The 21,184-nt window shown below is 44.7% G+C and overlaps 1 protein-coding gene across 1 annotated transcript in view; it reads left to right on the top strand.

The window, feature by feature from the left end:
• The window catches only part of CDH13 (cadherin 13), an 853,721-nt gene that overhangs the window by 326,072 nt on the left and 506,465 nt on the right, over nt 1-21,184 (top strand). Inside the window, exon 4 of the mRNA XM_058674822.1 lies at nt 13,963-14,171. Within this exon, the coding sequence (XP_058530805.1) occupies nt 13,963-14,171 (209 nt within the window). The remainder of the gene's footprint in view (nt 1-13,962; nt 14,172-21,184) is intronic.

Genomic DNA, 21,184 nt, shown 5'->3' with positions numbered 1-21,184 from the left:
ACCAGACAAGTCACAGAAAAGAGAATAACAAATGACCAATATTATGAAAAGATATTTAGCCTTGCTATTCACTGATAGACTGCAAATTAACGCCTTACTCTCTCCTAACTACCAAATTGGCAATAAATAAATCAATAAATAAACATTGTATTATCCATTGATAGTGTGAGAAAAGAGATCTGTAGTACTCTTTGAATTAGAGTCCAAATCGATAAAACCTTTCTGGCGCACAATTTGCCAGCATGTAAATAAATTTTCAATGGCATTTCATTTGAATCAGCAGTTTTCTGGATGGGGTTCAGCAACTTGTACCTACGCATAAAAGGCGAGTATAAGATATTCGCTCCTCCATAGCTGGCAATTAGGAAACAGGAACTGATGAATTGTCCAGCAACAGGAGATGCTTATAAGGATAACATATCTATACTAAAAACTGTTACAAAGTGTTGAAAAACAATGAGCTAGATCTATGTAAGCTGGTGTAAAAAAGTTTTTAATAGATACCAATAGCAAATGACATAGTGAACCATGTATAGTTTGTAAGTTAGGCAGAATATCCTTTAAAAAAAGAATGGTAATTGAGGGCATTTCCCCTCCATTTGACTACATTGAAGTCTCCTCTTTGTAAAGTGACTCTTAAATAATATGCATTGTAACAGAGATATGCAATGATATATGTCTATAGGGTCAGTACCTGAGATAGAAGTACTATGTAAGCCTAGACTTAATTTTGGACAGGCTGCAATTCAAGAGAACAATCAAGTCTGCACCATTGAAATTCCTTGGATATTTGGAATAAACCATGTATTTAATGTGAGTAGAAACATCGTTGCTTTACGCCTGACATCTCCCCAGGATATGCAAGCAGTAGTTCTAGTGATCTGTTCTGAAAATCAACATAATCCAAAGGTCCTCACTTTGTAATGTTTGCAGTACAATCCTAGCATCTTAGCATTTAAGTGTTTTTAGAGTACATCGATTTAAACAGCTGTGATTCATTATTGTTAGTATCACAGTTGCATGGCTCCATATGCTGCAGCTTGCAGCATATGTGTGTGTGTGTGTGTGTGTGTGTGTTTCAAATAGGTTTGTATACTTTTGAGAAGTATTAGCAGCAAATCCCAGGAGCCTTAGTGCCATTGTGGGTCTATGCAAAAAGAACATTTTTAGACATGTAGGGCCTTCTATAATCATAGCAACACTCTGGAGATCTCATACAAGAATCCTTCAATTGTGAAATTTGCCACTTGAAATAGAAAGCTGTGATTCACATATACATCAGGCATACATTTGTGTGCCTCCCATGCTAATTCAGGTAGAGTGGAAAGCAGCACAGAAGCCTTCAACTGAACTGACTTTTGCTTCTTGAGGAGACATGTGGGGGCTGCTGTTGCCCAGTGAAGCAGTCACTGGAAAGTGAGATATACCTTTAACAAGTGGCCAGACACTCTTGGCAGTCCTCCTCCCCCTCCATTCACAGAAAACCAGAGCTAGAGACAATGCCATATGGCATGAGGGATGCAACGAAAGTCTCCTGGCAACCGAAGAATGGATAGGCCTGACCTGTGGGACTGATCACTTCCTTGCTTACATCAGACAGCTCATATATACACACAAGAATTAATTGTGCCTCATGTGTTGTAAGCCAAATTATTGTACTTTAATTTCCTGATCAGAGCTTGTCATTTAGACAAAACCAGTTTGTAATCACAGCTGATGAGCTTCTCACCCACCACAATTAGAGAGGAGGTGAGAGAATTAATTGGTTACAAGCAGAAAGAATCCCCTAATATTTCGATCAACTCTTTGTTGATCAGAGCCTAGCAGGAGAGTTAGAGATGAAGCTGGGAGAAAGTCTTGCCCTCTAATGGCTCCAAACTGCCCGAAGTTAGATGTAGTAGGGGAGCTGGTTAAAGTGAGCAAGCAGGTGATCTGTAGTATGGTGTGGTTTGATTAAATATCTGTGCTGGTTATGATCCAGTCATCAGCCCTGTCAGTGCTTTGGGTATACCCTTGAGGAATAGACACCTACTGCTGCCTTCGGGGATGTCTTCAGAAGCGCTCTGCCTTCTGGAAGCCTCCCTGGAACCCCTTCTGGAATTCAGGTGGCACAGGCCATTGCTGCCTAGAAGCAGTGCAGGTATCCACAGGGGATGAGGGGTAGGTGCGAAATGCCTCACCACATACTCACTGTGGGTCCTTAACGACTTTAGGACAACCCACCCAGCTTGACATCCTGAAGAGGGTGGATCCTACTTCTCTGCTCCTGCTTCTCCCTCATGGTACTTGGTTTGTTGGGATCTGGGGGCATTGTGTTGGTGGTAGAGCAGCACGGTGTAGATCTGCTCAGAACACATGGGTCAGCACTTGCTTAGTAAAACTTTACCAATGATACAGGTTTTTGTCAAAGGTCTTAACCATGTTTGGGAGTTCTGGGACTGCACAAGGATTGACCAGCCCCATTCTGCGCGTTCTCTTTGCCCATATTCCTTAAGTCTTAACCAATAGGATCTTCTGACTTCAGCTCTCTAGAGTCCTTCTCCAGCTTTAGTCAGTTACTTCATGATTAATCAACTCCATTTCGGGTACCTGAGTGAACACTAGTCACAGATAGTTCAATGCCTGTGTAAGTCATGTGCTTCCAGTCTGCAGAATATATTCTGTCCTTTACTCTGGATTCTACCAGATTGGGGGGTGGGAGAAATGCCTCCTGTTTCCTCCTCCAAGGCTTGGAACAGGATTCTATAATAGATGGGAAAAGTGGCGCGCCAGCTTTTTTACTTATGGATGCAGGGATTTTAAGATACTTGAACTCTCTGCACCTCAGCCTGCCTTATCTGTAAAGCATGATCCTAGGTGAATTGTTGGCAATCAGAAGAACAAATGCTGAGTCCTTTTTCTGGTAGGCATCAGGTGTTCCATTAATGATAACTGTTGTTGTAGATGCCAACCATGAAAGACCAGCACTGGTAGTATTTCTACAATGATTTGACTATCCAGGAGCGTAATTTGGACAACCTGCCATGTGTGTGTTCATGTGGATGGACACCTTTTGGTGCCATGGCCATTCACATGGGTTGAACTGGTGTGAACAAGATGAATAGAGGGAAGAGGAGAGAGTACTACTAGTCACTCGTGCATGCTCGCAATGCTACAATGGTCTGTACCAGATTGAAGTTAGGAACTTTTAATTCAGTTCTCCCATGTGGGTGGCAATAGTTGTTATGCAGCCATTATTGCAGCCTCCTGCAGTTTGTATTAGCACAAAGCTGGAATCAGAAGAGAGGACCATTTAACACAGACATGGTACAGACATGCCAGCATCCCAACAGGCATTTTAGCCACTAAGCCAAAAACTCCACTTCTGAGATTGTCCGTTTTTTGTTTATACAGTATTGGAAGTTTGTTGGAAAGAAATTCAGGAAAGATTGATTTATTAAATCTTGTGTGAATACTCTATTTTATGTACCACCAGTTGTCTAGAAGAACACATTCAATTTTATGAGCAGATATAAGAAAATTAGATTTTGCTTCCTAAGCAATTTTGAGAGCTCAGCCTCTTGAGTAGTTGTTCATCAGCCCTCTCCTTGGATGCTTCTGGTGATGATGAGCCTGTTTATTGGATGAAACTCTGTTGCTGGTGGAAAAAATGTATTATACTGAACTGCGGTCTGTTGACTTGAAATTTGGACCATGTGTTGCTTTTCTGTCCTTTGACCCAGTGACGGAATGAAACACTGATCTTTCAGTGTAGCAGCCATCCAGAAAATTATGTGGCTCAAATATGTAAAATTCTAAATATCACGAAGGCAGATAATATACCTTACTCATTTTCATGTTGTCATCAATTGCTTATTGGCTGTGGTCTTACACATTGTGAGTGAACAAATGACACGGGGTTAATACCTTGAGCTTTAGGATGATAGAATTTCCCACTTGTAAAACACATCTCCTGATGCTCAGATCTCTTCTGCACCATTCGTTTGAACAGTCCTCTACTTGATAATGCAAGTGCATAGTGGCAAACAAAGCATTTCTCTCAAAAAGAGTTAGACCTTCCAAATGGAGATTTGAATTATTGTGGGCATGTTTTAGTATTTAGACAAATATGGGGTTATCTAAAATTAATATTTGGACTGCACTGGCTTGTAGCCCCTCTACTCAATCCACCCTCCTCCAGTTTCTTCTGGAAGATCTCAGAGAATCGCATGAGCTTACAAGGTGCTCCCTCTTGTTCTTTCTGACCTCTTTATTCATTTGCATCCCTGGGGTGCTCTTAGAGGAAGTGTCTGTCTCTGGGATCCCCAAAGACACAAACCCCTCAGCATGGCAAAAGGTGCAAATACAGCTTCATTCTTCTCTGCCATGAGACTGAGCCCAGAGCTATTACCCTCACAAATGGGGCCAGACTTCCACTTACATAGCGGCTCGTCGCTAGTAACCAAGATACACCTAAATCGCTGTGGTCTGTGAATCCTGAATCTCCCCGAACTGCAGGTTCATGGTGCTGACCCATGATCTGGCATCTCTCAGATGCTGTTTCCTCTGTAAATCACCTCCTCATCAGGTATATCTGCTCAGAAACTAAAGGGTTCTTGACACGCCACACAGTTACCAGGATCAGATACATTGAGTTTAGGTTTGGTCAGGAGATTCTACCAGATGGCTGGCTTCAGCTACCTCCTACTTTAAGGCCAACTATTCTTTAAGTGATGGAGTCAATCTCTCCTCCCATTAGTTTACCCCCAGAGACACGGGGAGGGAGTCTTATATAAACACAATTATGAGATACAGCAGAAACTCAAGGCTTTTTAAGGAATGCTTGTTAGTAACATGAAAACACGAACAAGAGAACTCTGTAAATCTGAAATGTGGTGATTCTCAAACTTGCTGAGCCCATGATTTCTGTTGTGCTGAATGGGTGACTTTCAGATCAACTTTTTCAAATCTTCGCACAAGTCTGTGCCATCATCTTTAGTTCTTTTTCAAAAGTTTCGAATCTGCTTAGCTGCCAAGTTGCATTTCTGCTTTTTATTCATTCAACAAACAGGGTTGAGTGTGTGCTGTCAAGTGCCGCTCTCTATATAAAGTAATCCCAATTATAAATAGAAATTCACCAAGATTATAAGGACTAGAGCAAAGACAGTGTATTACATTCCCTCAAGAAACAGCCTGTAGTGTTTTAAAGAATCCTTTGTAAGAGAAAAATATAAGAATGTGACAGAAAGTGTAGATTCAGAGCCAACAGCTCAGTTTTTGGTGGCAGACAGAGAAAATCCCTGCAAGCAGATATGGACTCCGTCTCTGTCCAAGAGGAAGCCCTTGAGGGTTTACATGGCAAAAACAGGTTTCTGCTGAAGATCTCTTGGCTGTATCTTCAGCCTACATGGTAGGATTGAAACTCTATTTTATCAGAGTTGGGGCTGACTCATGAAATGGTGTGAAGATTGTTTTGTGTGTATCTTGTGCCTGTCAGATCTCCAAAGGCTTTGGATGCAGAACGCCCTGCTAGGGTTGAGCAGGCACAGTAAGGAACACTCCCAGGACCTTACAGAAGTTCTGTGCACTGACCTGGACTCGGCCTGGAGCATGGGATGCTATGGAATGCATGTGGGAACCAGGAAAGAGCAATGGATCAAGGCATTAGGGCGTGTGCATTTTATCACCCATGGATCTAACCATGCAACATGGTTGGACTGAACATCTATAATGCAAGTTTGATTGAATAGACAGCTTGAGAAAGTGATTGTTGATGGATACCATGTTTCTTGCCTGTGGACAGGTCCAGAGAGCCTCTAAACTCTTCGTTCTGTGGAAGGAGCCTGGTGCCTCTGGACACTAATGAGATATCAAGGGATGCAAAAAGCGTTAGTTAAGCAATGGACTGTATCCTGGGGAGAGCCCATATGATGTTTTTGAACTAGATGCTGCTTAAGTTGTTGGAGGTCATTGCTTTCCATGCCCCAGCAAAAACTTCACAGATCAACCCATGTACTGGCTCTTCACACTGGTGAAACAGCTGAATTCTGCTTTTGTAGCCAGGCAGGTAGTTCTGACATAACAGGTTAACTCCAATCTGACAGAACAGGGACAGGGCATGGTCTTTGGAGTTTGCCAGGATGGCCAAAACAGGTTCATCTAAGAAAAAATCAAGATTTTAGGAAATGCGTAAGGCAGTTGAAGACAAATTGGTACCTTAAAACCAGCAATTTGTAGAACATTCACTCTGTGGAAACTATTAAGTGTCTGTTTTTAATTATCAGCATATCATTGAAAGAAAGCCACTTTCTTGCCTATGGGTCTGTAGAGATCCCCAAAGTGAATCCCTAGCTATCTGTGGGAGGACTACAGCTCCCAGGGTAATTGTCTTAAAGGAGCTTGAGGTCCTCCTGTATCACAGACGCCATTATACAGCCCAGCACATCCTTGTTCATCCCTATACAGAACGTCTACCCTGCTTGGTGCTGCAACTCAAATGCAGGCTGGGGTGTGAGTCTCCACAAATGTTCATCATCCTTAGGTGTACTTGCCCTTGTAAGATGTGAGTGTGGGTCACAATGCAAACACACTCAAAAGAATGGCTCAAAAATCCCTCTATTCACACCTGTCTGTGTGAGCAGGATTGGTCTATATTTTGCAGATAAATTTAAATCCATCCACATTTTCGTAATTCTTGGGATAATAATAGAGCTTAATTTGCTCCTGCACACATTTCTAGGTGGCTAGAAATCTCTGCCTTCTGGGTTCTCATCTCTAAGAATCACACTGAAAAGAAAGAAACAGAAAAGCATAAAATCAAGGTCAAGAAGATTAAGCCCCTTAATTCACGTGCCAACTTCCCATTTCAATTGTGGTTTTGTCTCCCGGCTAAAGTTTGTCTTTTTATGACATTTGCATTAAGCCCAGAGGACATTTCGAGTGGAAACATGCTGAAAGCATAATTGAAACGCTGAGTGGTGCCATTCTTCTAATTTGCATTTTCCCCCAGGTGGGGAGTTTTCACTTTCCCCTTTCTTCTCCCAGGGTGTTCAAAGATTATCTCAAAGAATGATGCTATGCAATTGATTCCAATAAATCCCCGCATACAGTATATTATATGTATAATTTTTTATTTCTAGAAGCTATTTTAAATGCCACCATGATAAACTATATACAAAAGTCATTTGTGGTTTCAGAATTGTACAGATAGTTCATCTACCCCCTCAGAGAAAGGTTCTACATATTTGTTCACAAGTTTGTTTATTAGAATTTTCGCTTTCAATTGTCCATATGGTGTTATGTTGACTACTTGGGTGGTTGTTGCTATAGAAACATTTTTAAATAGATATAAACTGTTCAATTCCATCATTAAACATGTTCTCTGAACTGTATGCCACAAAATGCAAGCAGTTCCTGTTATGAAACTTTGGGAGTCAATGACATTTCGATGATGTCAACAATGATAAGAATATAAAACAGTGACCCAGGGATGAACATATCACTGGCACCCTTTAGTAAGGAATTTAATGTAAGATAAAAATCAGTGGGAAATTAGAGAAGTTGATAAAAGATATCATGAATTCTTTCTGCTCTGTTTTTCATGTATCTGATTTTCCATTTTGATAGTGCCGAAGTCACTATGCTACAAAAGTGATTTTGATTTGTGCCCTTTCTAAGGCTTGTGTCTTTATCCATCCCATGTTAGTCATGTGAGCTATGTTGATTTCACTTCAGGTATTTGGATGTCAGAGCTTTCCTGGATTAAAAACTTGAGTAGAGTGAAACCATGCCCACCGATGTGTCCTAACCAGGGTTGGGCAGAACAAAATGATGTAGCCAAGACAGCATCTCCAGAGGGGGCCCCACACATAATGTGGACACATGGACACACATTTAGCTAAAAATTCTACTCTTTAGGTTCTTTTTATTGCATAGCAGAAAAACATACACTTGACATAATTCACATGTGTTATGAATATTATCTTCAAGTAGTTTTGTGAATTAAGATAAAAACATGCTAAGTTAGTAAAGGACTTACAGGGAAACTGTGGTGAAACTATGAGACTAGAAGGTAAACGAAGGAACACATCCTCTTTAAGAGTGGCACCAACTCAGGAGGTACTGCTTTTACCTGAGGACCCATACCAGCTACGTGGCTTTGGAGAACTCATTACACCTCACCACGCCTCATTTTCAAAGAGGGAGGAAAGTACCTTAGGCACACTTATGTCACGGCAAGCCCGAGTGTGGAGCTCATAGTATTGTGTGGGTGGTTTGGGTAAAATCAAACCTGAGGTTTCTTATGAAGTTATCTGAGCTAATAACATGCTTGCATAATTACCAAAGTGTTTGCTGAGTCACCATGAGCCAGATGTTATCAGTTCTCTTCCTTTGGTTTAGTTTTTCTTTCACCTGCTGGTGTGAGGGAGGTAGGGCTTCTTCAACACAGGTGGTAGGATTCTGAGACGGATAAGGCTGGCTCAGTATCACTCACCCCACCCCCTTAGCCTTGCAATGAAGCCTACTGTGGCCATCTCCATGGTAACACCACATGGCAGGCTGGCTGAAGAAGGCATACCTGACTGGAAGGAAGTAGAAGGCCCCAGGAGCAGGCAGGAGGCCAGATGGAGCAAGGACGGCTTCCTTGGTGACCAGAATTACTGGGTGTAGCAAGGGTGACTCCCATTCTTGGAGCTCCAAATTCTGCGCTGAGTGCATTATCCGCTAGCTATGTATTATTTGTTTACTAAGAATAACAAACTGTGCTTGTATGGGAGACACTACTTTTAGTTCATTTTCCAGGCAGTCAGCTGGAGAATCCGGATAAAGCTCCTATCTTTAGCCTGACCCAGCCCTGGTCATTGTGGCCATTTGTGGAATGAACAGCAGATATAAGATTTCTCTGCATCTTCCTCTCTTTATATAAATCTTATTTTAAATAAATAAATAAATCGGTGATGAATCTTTGAAAAAAGGAAGTAGATGTGGGTGGTTTGCTCAAGTTCACAAGGCTTGTGCTCAAGCCAGGATTAGAAAAGGTTATACAACCCTATCATGAAAACAGCCCTTTTTAGGATACAGAAGTGGAAGTTCTAGGCATGGTAGGACCCAGGCTCCATGTTGTGCCAAGCATGACTGGGAAATGTGGAAACCTGGCATCCAGACAAGTGCTTGATTATCTGAAGTCTTGGTTCTTGGCTCTCTCTGCTCTCAGTTCATCTGGAGGGCTGTTACGAACTGCTGATGCACAGACCCCAAGCCAGGTCACTTGGTTCAGAGTGTCAGGAGGGAGTGGAAGCAAGGCTTGCTATATTTTTAGCGATAATTTCATAAGTAGCCAGCCTTGAGAAAGAATCATGGCCCAATGGATCTGCTCCTATGCTGACAAGTGGTGTGGACAAAAAATGAAAATCTAGTTACACAGTCAGCTCTCTGATTGTGTTGGGAAGGGTGATAACAAGCATTGAATGCCTGTGGTGTACAAGCTCAACATAGATGTGGTCTCTCAGTGTGCCCTTACCTTGACCTCTGCAGTCAAGTGTTATGTCAAATCGCCTTGTCCCCTCCCGTTAGTAGGACACAGGAGAAAGAGAGTAGGGAGGCAGGTTCTTGCTGTATCCTTTTCAAAGTTGTTATCTCAAGCAAGTTAGGTAAAATCTCTGAAGCTCAGTCTCTTATACAATGAAATGTATTGTGCGTAGCTTACAGACTGCATATTCACAGTGGGGCTGCAGAGCCCCCATGGGGGTGAAATAGGTTCTTGGGGGAGAAACAGGATGGTACTTAAAAGCAAAGTATACATGTGCATGCATTAAAAGTATATCTGAGACATTAAAATTCTATGAGAGTGGTAGCAGTTACAAAAAATATTCTGAGGAACTTCTTAGGGTAGTAGATAATGACAAAACAGAAGCTGAGAAATGTTGGTGCAGATTGGTGTTGGCACAGGGCTGAAAAAGGATGCATCAGCTGCAGTCCTTGGCTCAGAAAGCAGGAACCACTCAGTCCATAGTAAGTGTTGCTCCCAGTATCTGCCCAGTCATCCATCCACACAGAATGCCCGTACTGATTCCAAGCATGTTTCAGGATTATGAAAAGCTGTGATGGTTTACAAAGCAAGAAAAGGCAGCACTCTGACTTCCCCAGTGAGTTAAATCCAAGAGAAGCACCAGAGTCGAAGAACCATCAGGAATGGATGCAGACAGAGCCTGGGGAACACGGGAGAAAATAGTTGAAGTCTTTTACTCTACTCTTCTCCACTGCTCTGCACTGCTAAGCTCAGCCAGGTCAAGAGGTCGCCAGAGTCCATTGTTCTCAATCCCAGCTTTGCATGTGGCCTCCTGAGCCACCACTAGAGTCTTCAGAATAGCCAAGTAAAGTGGAATCATTACTGTTGGTCTCCCATGTGGAGAGGTATTCTGCTCATTGTAGGAGAAAGTAGTAATGAATGAAGAATTCAACTGGATTCCTGCTCCATGCTCCCATTGGGAAATAGATACATAAGTCAGCATGATGGTCAAGCATGATAATAAAGGGCCTTGTAGCTACAGTCCTTGGCTCAGAAGCTCTATGTACTGGAAGCTCTAAGGACTCCCAGTGAGAGAGGGAGAGAGGGAGTGAGTTGGGGGGAGGGGAAGAAGGTGGGACATGCCCTCTGCAGAAGAACAGAGAAGTGAAATGGTGGGCATGAGAGGTGTCAGCGTGAGTAAGGTATGGAGCGAAGGCAGAGGCCGGAAAGTTTGACTTAATGGCTTGGATGCTAAGCATTATTTTTCAGTGAGAAGCTGCACCTGTTACATGCTTGCAATGGGACAATCCAAGGTTCCTGTAAGGAGTAAGGGATTTGGGGGTTGGGGCTCGGAGCCACACATGGCCTGGACCCAGCTTTCCTCCTGCTTCTTGCTTTCTTGGCTCTCTGTGTCAGTCTCGCTGGCTTCTTTCCAGTTCTCTGGATGCCACAAAATCTTTGTTCATGTTGTAGTCTTTTCTGCAATAGGTTCCCTTTTACTTAAGAGGTGTGGATTTATGCCTGTCTTCCTTATTTTATTGTCAGTTAGGAATTATCCTTTTGTCTCCAGCATTAAAACCTCAGCATCTAGACTGATGTTTGTTCTCACTAAATTTTCTGAGGAAGGGAGGGAGGAAATTGAACTGTGAAGCGAGAACTCACACCAAGTTGTGTACTTCCCACTCCGTCCCAACTTCAGCTGTCTTTCTGTTTCTGCCCGGGGACTGGGGCTAGAATTCTCATGCTGACACTTGAAGCAACAAGTTCCCAGAGGACCTTGTCAATTTAGTACTCGGCCTCCAAAGGCTAAATTCTGATTGTGAATAACAGTTAAAGTAACCTTGATGTGTTTCTGTATTTGCCTTGCCAAAACTGAAAGCTAGACATGCCCAATCAATCCTGGCCACCAAGATGATCAAAGGAAACAAGCAAAATCCGAGAACTGCAGACTCCCCAGGGTCCACTAGCTGCGGAGCAGACAGCCTGAAAGCTAACTTCATCGAGCAAAGGCCGAGGCTCTGATGTAGAGTGACCACAGGTAGCACCAGGCAGCAGTGCCTGCGGGGTGGTGGCTATGCTTGAGGAAGATGGACTGGGCCCTCAGGGCAGTCACCTGGGTGCTGAGAGGATCCCAGGAGGGTTGTGTTCAACAAGAGGTGTTGTCTCTTAAGACAGGTAGTGGTGAAAGCCATGTGGACCAGGCTTCAAGTCTTGGTTTATCAGCTACCAACTCTGTATCCAGGGTACTGATGTGGTCCTTGCCAAGCCCCAACTAGTCACCTTCCCTATATATTGTAGGGGAGGAGATCAAAATAGAGTTTCATGCATTTTTTTTCTGTTAAGATGACAACATTTGTGATATGTTGGGCACCAAACTTCACATGTGCCAAGCATTCAAACTGCCTCAGCCATTTTCAATCATCTGCTAATGTGATCATTACCCTTATCTTCCCAGAATAGAGAAATTGGCTTATTTCATCAAATATTCATACAACTTTAATAGCACACTAGGATTTAAGTAGATATTGTCACTAAAAACATACACAAAAAAAGCTCCTAGTAGCAACATTCTAAGAACCTTCAAGAAGAAATAACCCAGGAGTCCAGTGAAAATGGGACAGACTGAATATTAGCCATGCAGTGAAGTAATGGGCAGTAACTAGTGATTCTACACATAACGTGATTACCTGGTAGTGGGTACAGTCTGAGACCTTACCTTGCAGCCGTATGCATGGCATTTTTCTTTAAGATTTATTTATTTTTATCAGAAGGGAGCTGTACAGAGAGGAGAGAGAAAGATCTTCCATCCACTGGCTCACTCCCCAGTGGTCTCAATGGCTGGAGCTGAGCTGATCCGGAGCCAGGAGCCAGGAGCTTCTTCCGGGTCTCCCGCCATGCTGCAGGGTCCTAAAGTTTTGGGCCATCCTTAACTGCTTTTCCAGGCCACAAGCAGGGAGCTGAATGGAAATTGAACCAGTGCCCTTATGGGATCCCAGCAGATGCAAGACAAGGATTTAGCCATTAGGCTACTGCTCTGGGCCCACAGCCACGTTTTAATGCAACAAACTCTAACATGCAGCAAAATAGGTCAGACCTAAGAATGTCATATTTAATGATTCTGTTTACATGAAAGGAAAGCTGGTCTGTGGCATTACAAATCAACTGAGTATGGTCTTTATAGAGGAGAAGGAGGGTTGTACTCAGGGAGTGAATTGGGTGCTGGATTGGGTGTTCATTTGTAGAAATGTGTTGAGTTGTTCATTTTTATGTGTGCACATTTCTCTATTATGCTTCTATCAAAGAGTTACTAAATGAACTGTTCAGTAAAGTTGAAAGTCAAATAATACAATTCTATAGTTGTGTGTAAGGGGCCTTGATATCAAAGGCAGACAGGCAAACATGGTACAAAATACAGTGTATTCTGATACCCATAATGACAAACCTTGTGTGGCAGGTGCGAAAGCATCTTGAGGATCACAGGGGTCTGTCACTGCGTTGGTAGAGGTGGTGCCCAGTGTTGTGTGCAGCTAGACAGGTTTTCCCTCTGCCCTCCCATGCATGACTAGGCCATTCGGGTATAGAAATGCCATCCCTGTCTCCTCACTCCTCATATTACCATCGCTGCCACCACTGCCTTCATCTGAACAGGCATCATTGGCGCAATTTGAAACAAGTGTTCCTGGCCAACCTTCTTGTCCTTTCCCAGATAACTAACTCTCAGTAATCCAGATCTACTGAACTAGAACCTTTGGATGGGGCTTTCTGGATTTTTCGAGACTCCCCTTGTGATTGCAATCCAGTCTCTGGGGAGCACTGCTCTCTCCTGGATGCAGAACACGCAGTGGACCTTGATTCCTCCACAATAAATATAGTACTGGCTACCGGGAAGCAGGCTGTCTCATTTTTTCAATTTGTCTACCAAAGGCATTTTCAGTTGCATCTCCAGTCTTTCTACACCCTCATCTTCCCTGGCCTATTTCAAATCTACCTTTGATTCAAGGACACTGTGTTAGTCATTTTCTTGAATCTGACTTGTTACATAGCATAACCTGGACTGTGCGCCATCCTCTGAAGGGTAGGCTGATGTCCTGCTCACCACCACGGCCCAATTCAGTTGCTGCCTCCACGAGCCTGCTGTCAAGGCTTTGAGCACTCTGAGCTCATTCCCTCTCATATCCCTCTACAGTGTTTGACTGTCCACCCTGCCCCCAGCCTGGGAAGGACCTTTACCACCTCATTGATTAGAACCTGTCTAGAACATGGCAGGTGATTCAGGAGGCATCTTGGTTGAGTGGATTCCATCAGCACCAAGTTGCTTGGGTCCAGGGGGTTTTCTGAACAGTCAGTGGGCAGCACTTGCGGAGCCTGGGCTGGGGCATAGTGAGGTGGCCCATGCTTGCCAAGTCAGATTTCTCAAGCGCTAAATCGCACAACCTGCTCATGCTCTCACTGTTGTTGTGTTTGCTTTTCCTCAGTGACCTTCAGTGACTGTAAGGGAAATGAGAAGCTCCACTATGAGGTCTCAAGCCCATACTTCAAGGTGAACAGCGACGGTGGCTTAGTGGCCCTGAGGAACATAACTGCAGTGGGCAGGACTCTCTTCGTCCACGCGCGGACTCCCTATGCTGAAGACATGGCAGAACTAGTGATCGTTGGGGGGAAGGACATCCAGGCCTCCTTGCAGGTAACACAGCTGCTGGGGAGAATCACTGGGCTCTGCTGTCTGATGTGGAAAATGGATTTTTAGTTCATCATGACGGTCAAGATCATGTTTCCATAAATGACAGAAATGTAATAAGAAAAAGGTGAAGGAGGTGCAGGGGGTGGGTTTCTGGCTTGTCTAACTCACATGTTTCAGTGTCAGCTCTGTGTTTAAGCATAGCTGTGTGCCTGCACTCAAATGATGACAGCAGCTTTGAGCTACATCCTCCTGGTTCCATTTCCCTCTATGCCAACCTCACAGTCAAAGTCCTATGTCTCCCTACCAGCCGGGGTGCAGGTCTCATCTGTCCAAGTTCAAGTCCCCTCAGGAAGCTCTCCTGCTAAGGTCAACAGATGCTTGATATGAAATCTCACGGGGTTGTGTGGCCACCCCGAGGTGTTCACTGTTTGTCCATTGGGTATAATGCTCAGGTTATCCCAGGGTGGGCCAGAGTCCATTCAACCACCCACCTTAAAACAAAATGTGAGAGTGACAGAGGGCTAGTTACCCCACAGTCAGTGCAGGTGCCACTGTCAGAGGAAGTGACGTGTGCTCTAGAAGGGCAAGAACCAGAGTGGTGTGGCCTGCTTCCTTGCCCTGCACCAGAGGCTGTTCCTTCCTCATGCTGATCCCTGCGCTGCAGCATGTGCAACTCTCACTCGGGCTCACTGGACTTTATGTAACAACTGATTGTTTTTAGTAGAAAATTACTCTGGCTTCTTGATTAAGGATCTAATAGAACAAGGACACTAACAGTTGTGTGCCCCTGGTATGGTGTGCCTAGCTTTTTCTCCTGTATGCTGGCCTGTTGTTCCTCAACTCTTCAAAACCTCATTGCCTGTCTCCATCTGCCACTTGTTTTAACTGCTGATACTGTTTGAGAGTGAAGTGGATGAGTTCCCTAGCTGGAGAGCAGAGACATTGCAACTGGCAATGGAAGCATTGCCTTCCTGCCATGGTCTTGAGAGAGAATCACTGAACTTCTTTATCTGAGAACTACAGGGGTTAGTGGGCTGAGAAGGCCCCTGTGTGGCCCAGGTGCTGCTGCTGTGGTCACCATGTTCATGCAGGAACTGATGGTCACTGCAGGCCAGGCCTGAATGTCTTCCCAGTGTGGTTCTTTCAGACCCCACTGATGATCTGGAGTTGTTTCCAGGGGTGGAATCCATTTGCCATGCCTGGGCCAGAAGAATTCTGTGACTCCCACTGTATCTGTGACTATCAGTTCAAGTTAGATCATAACCTCCAAATGAAACCAAAGCAAGTCACCGATGTTTTCTAAGAAAACTCGGAACTCAACCTAAAAATCAGAATGGAAGCCCATTGGCACCACACAGACCAGCGTTTCTCTTACTTAGACTCAGCCATTTTCACAGTATCTTGATAACTTGAGAATCAGTTGGCAAATACTGAAAGCACCAAAACTGCTGGAACGTGCTGTCTGGTAACTGGTAAATAATACCAGATCCCCAGAGAGTGAGGTGTGTGCAACGGGATCTGTTCAGACAGAGTCCTTCCGGTAGCAACTCACCTTATGTCTGGAAAGATGGGATCTTAGTATTCTGCTTCAAAGAGCAGGAGGGAGCCTGGACACGTCTCATCGAAAATTTCACCTTGAAGAGAGGGAGATCCTGAGTGCTGAGGAAGAGACTCAGCCATGGAAGAACTGTCTCTCAATTCCTGTGACATGTCCTCCCGTGGCCCTGACCATTTCTCGTGTGTCACTGTCTGAACACATTGTTTCCCAAAGCATGGCTGTAATCGTTTGCTTTCTGTACAGCATGGTGTACTGTTCACTTCGCCAGACTCCGGCAGAATGGGCATTCATCTCCTGCCTCGAGCAATTTCGTGAGGTTTGAAAATAGGCCTTGTGAAGATGCCCAGATGTGTCTGTAAGCGAAAGCCCCAGTGAGGAATAAAGGCAAAGGAAATCACATAGATAGCAAAGGCAGATTGTACAGGCTTTCATAGACATTCAGTTGGTGGTTTTTAGGCTCCATTGTGTACAACCACACGAGCTGACTGCTACATAGAGAAATCATTGCATGTGTTTGTTGGTGCAGCAGCTCGCTCAGAAGGGACGGTGAATGAGCACATGAGTGAGAGGCGAGTTGGTGATGACCTACACCCTTGGGAGGCTGAGCAGGTAACAGTCACGTGGGTCATGTATGTGCCTCGTGTAGCCCTCATGGGCTACAAACGCTGACTCTTGTGCATTCCCTAGCACCTACATCAGAGGGACTATGTCATCATTTCCCCAGTGGAGGGATAGGGGCAGTCTTGAAGAGGCGAGTGACTTGCGCAAGGTCACACAACAGTAAGGAATAGCGTGGTGCTGAGACCTGAGCCAGGATTCTAACCACTGCAGCAAGCCGCTGCTGCTTTCCCTGAGTGGGTGGGGTGTGGCAGAACCTAGCCGGAGGGGCCAGTTTGGACAGGGAGGAATACCCGGTGGGGAGGCTCTTGCTCATCTGAGCTATTTGACCTTGGGAAGTTGCTTTGTCTTTGAAGCCTGCACTTAGTTTGTGTCTTTTGGTCACAAAATTAGAGTGGTACGAGACCTCTCAGGGTCCACAAGGCCGCTCTAACTGTCCATTCTCCTTCCAGCTACTGTGCTGGCTGGGCACCTGTGCTACAGGATGGCTGTTGGCCGTCCCCATGAGTCAGGAGAATGAAGCATGGGTCTGAGTAACACAGTAGTAAAGGAGGAAAACAAGCAATGAAGATGTGCTTGAGCGAAGAAACAACTAAGATTCCATATCCAGATGATTCCAAATTGGGTAGCCTTAGGAGACAGAGAGGAGCTGGACCTCTCAGGATAGGGAGAGTGGTCAGGCTCATGTGTGTTGTGTTGGAGATGTTGGAAGGTGAGTGATCCGTGCTGCCTTTCTTCTAGGCTGTGGCTTTGGGGGAAGAACACCCTAGTGATGAGAGTTTGGGCTTTGAAATCAGTATGACCCCAGGCAAGTCGTTCAGCTTTGGACCCCAAATCTTCACGTATGGAATAAGGGTCAGAGCAAAGTCTTTCTCACAGTTTCAGTGATGCTGTGATGGAAAGGAACGTGACTCAGCATCCGCTGAGGCCATGGGACAGAAGCCAGCAACAAGGGTCAGGAGGACAAAGTCCTGAACAAAGAGGTTTGAAGGATGTGCAGCACAGCACAGCAGGGCAGGTTCCACATTGTTCACTGCACGCTGCCATGTTTGGGGAGCAGAAGCCTTGTGAGGTTGCAGCACTGCCCCACAGTGGTTCCAGGAGCCCAGCTCTTCTTTAGTAAAAGGATGCACTTGTCTTATTGGTAGCTGCCTCTTACAAACCTGCTTCACTCTCAAAGTTCATGTCCGAACCTATTAACTCCAATTATTAATGGCTTCCTCAGAGGCTCTCCAGCTATTTCTGCCTTTTGAATAGGCTGCCCAGGATCCGGTGTCTGCCTGAGCTCTAAGAAGTCACCTTGTATCTGAGAAAGCTGAGGAGTAGCTTAAGCCCTGTCTGTCTTAGGACAGGCCTGAGGAACTGTTGTGGAGGGGTGGTGAAGTTGACCTTCCTGACACAAAAGGGTTTGCTAGCTGGTGGAAGCCAGCATGGAACCCGACACATGAAAGTGTCCCTGCATAGAACTGAGATTTGGTCCTGCCTGATATGCCATCTCTCACTGCAGACAAGAATGAGGGGGCAGAAAACAGAGAACTATGTGTGTGCGTGTGTGTGTGTGTTCACATACCCAGCTTCCAAGATATCCAGGGAACACCTCAGAGTCCTTCCCTATGTGGAGATGCCTTTACCTCAAGGGTAACTGAAACTCTTCAACTTCGTTTTTCTAGGCCACTCTTCTCCCCAAATTCAACATTCTCCCCCCTTTCTTTCCTATTTAAGTGGTTAAGGCACCACTAGAGGTAGTAATAAAAAATTCTGACACCCGTGGAAGAACGTGGTGAAGCTGGTCTGGAAAGAGATGTCAGGGGTTTGTAGGAATTTGTTTTGGCCTCTGATTTGTGAACTATGAGCAGGCTGTGAGCTGCTGTAGAGTTTGGATTCCTGTGGCTGGTCAGCTGGGTGCCTTGGACAGAGCACAAGATGTCCAGGGGACATCCCTTCCCAGTTCTCTGTGGGGAGTTGTGGGGGCCACAGGCTATCCCTGTTCACTGTGCACAGCAAGTGTTCATCTGATATGACGCCACACCTCTGCTTAATGCTCTCTCACTTCCCAGTCAGCTCACCGAGCCCCTGGTATCTATTCCAAAGATTTTGTCTACAAATGTCCCTCATGGCATACACAGCCAACCCTGCAGCCTTCCCACCGATCAATTCGTTCTCATCTTTAAGTGGCTTCACCAGATGGTGTGTCACCTGCCCTAGGCACCTGCTCTGAATCCCCTTCCAAAGGGAGGTCTGTCCTGCTGGTCTCCCTCCAGCACGTTCTTCAGTCCGTGGGCTTCCTCTCTGTCTGTAATGATGTATGAACTTGTTTTGTTTGGGGTTGGTTGCATGCTGTGCGAGCAGACTGTGGGCTCTGTGAGTGAGCCATAGGGCGAGTGTCTGCAGTGTCTCCGATTGCCTGCCCTGCTCTGCCCTCAGGACTGGCACAGGACTCAGTTTGCATCTTTGGAGTAAAGGAATGGATGTAATATTAAACTCATTGCAGCACCAGGCTACCTTGCTGGGAATCCTAAGGTTACACCTACCCTCTGCCTCAGTTTTCTCTGCTGTAAGATGGGTTTATAGTACTATCTCCATAAAGGGAGTATGTTGAACATATTTAGGTACCATGACAGCAACAGTTCCCTCTCATGGTCTTATGGAGGCAACCAGACTGAACTGCACATACTCAGTGGCTGCATAGGGGACCCACTTTGTCAGTCTTGTGTGGTATGACTATACACGGCACGGTGTTTGGGATGATGGGGGGAGATGTTCCTGCTCCCGGTGCCATTTCCAGATGCCGCCTCCTGACAAAGCATTGGCTGGATGTCCTAGAGAAGAGAGTCCTGATCTCTTAATGTCCCTACGTGAGGATGAGCTGTGCATAGTTTATACGTGGTCGCTGGAGATCAGTACAAAGTTTTGTCTGTAAAGGGGAAATGGGCTCTTAATGAAGTCCCTTAAATTAATTACAAAAAATAATCTTCCCTCTTTTTGTAATTTTAAGAAATGAAAAGAGAAAGTTACGATAGAAACTAAAAAGGCTAAATATAAGGCTTATTTATCTTAGTTGCTTATCGTCCCTGTAAACATGCAATTTAAAAGACATAATTTTGGCTGCTGATGCAGTTTCAAGAATCAGGATGGAAATAGTTCCCAAAAAATAAAGTAAAATGAAAGGAGCAATCAGAGGAAGGAAACTCTTGGGAGAAACAGTTGTGTTGTTTATAATGTGACTGCAATCTTGAAGCCCACTACTTCCCCAGATCTCAGCATTCTGTGTGCTAAGGACCACGGGGAGCCTGGGGCTGGACCTTGTGGAGCAATGGCCGAGGGTCCCTCTGTTGCTGCCCACCTGTGTTCCATGGAAGGTGACCTTCTGGCTGTAGAGGAAACTTAAGGGTAGCCTTGAAATCACCTGCAGTTGGGGTACAACAAGACAGCGCCACCTACCAGCCATGATCTGCAAAGTCTCCTGGCTTTATGCAGCTTGGATTTCCTCACCTGTGCTGGGGAGGTGAGCCTCCAGCCTGGCGTGGATGCTGTCATAAGACACAGCGTTATAATAAGCACCTGGTTCCCGGGGACTGTTAAATCATGGATGCATCTGAGGTTCTTACTGGGAGAAACCAGGGAGTTCCTGTCACTTCCATGTCTTCCTCCCTTTGTTGAGCTCACATGCTGTAGACAGAAGCACATTTGTTAGTGAGATAAGCTCCGGTCTTTTCTTTCCTGAGCCAACCGTTTAATTCTCTTTGTTTTCACCATTACGTCGTCTGGCCTCTGAGAAGCCTGCCATGCTGCAAGCAGGTTGACTTGACTCCTTTACTTGAAAGCTTCTCAGATGTTTGAAAAACACAAACCACCACCGCGGGGAAGTTAATGACCTTGTCTCTTGACCTTATCCTATTGGCAGGGAGTGGTGGTGGGGACTGTGGAGCTGGTCAGTTACATGGACGCTGCTTATCTTCAATCTGCTTTATGATCATCCCAGGGAAGGAACCGTCTGTGCATTTACGGGGATCTTAAAGAAATGATGAATTAAAAACACAGATGCTCACCTCATTTAATAAGCGTGGTGACTTCAAAAAATCTGTAGGATACCACTCTCCATAAGGAAAATTAGGGTCCATTTAACTGTCATCCAAATTGGGGAAAATACATAGTTGGAAATGGTTGTCAGAGATCCAGGAGTCGGGTCTAGGAAGCAGTATTAGGCTGTTACACATTGACACATGCTTGAATTGTTGTTTTTACAGTTCCTAGCTCTAGGATACTATTCAAATACAAATAAAAAGGCATCCTTTGATTCATTAATTTAAGTAGATAATGGATTTTTGTGTGTGTATCAGAACCTATGAAAATTATATTCCAAAGATTAATTTAATTGAAGCACTTGGGGAAGAAGTAACTGGTCCTACAGGAAGTGTAGATAACTAAGAGAATTCTTTCTGGCTCATGAAACCTCTGGGTTTCATTTGGTGCAGCAGCAGAGTCTGACAGGAACACGGTGGCTGTCATAGCTGTCCTGTTTCTGTGATTTCATATAGTTACATTAAGAGAAACATGAAATTCATTTCAACACTGTATTTTACTTAACTATTTTTGCATGTGTCATGTTGATAGTACCTTAATAGGCAATCACTAGGTACATTCTTTGTGATGTTTTGGTGGCCTCCTTTTTTGTACCAAGTCTTTGAAATCAGGTGTCTTTGACACTCAAAGGACATTTGCATTTAGCCTCCTCTCTTGTGGAGTGCTCAGTCACCGTAGGGGCTACTTGGCTCTGGCACGCGCAGGGCTGTTCTAGAATTCTGCCGTCACGTGTATGTGTTTGGATAGCAGGAGGGAA

Source organism: Ochotona princeps, chromosome 16 (assembly GCF_030435755.1).
Source record: "Ochotona princeps isolate mOchPri1 chromosome 16, mOchPri1.hap1, whole genome shotgun sequence".
Taxonomy (NCBI): domain Eukaryota; kingdom Metazoa; phylum Chordata; class Mammalia; order Lagomorpha; family Ochotonidae; genus Ochotona; species Ochotona princeps.
This window is presented reverse-complemented; position numbering and strand designations above follow the sequence as displayed.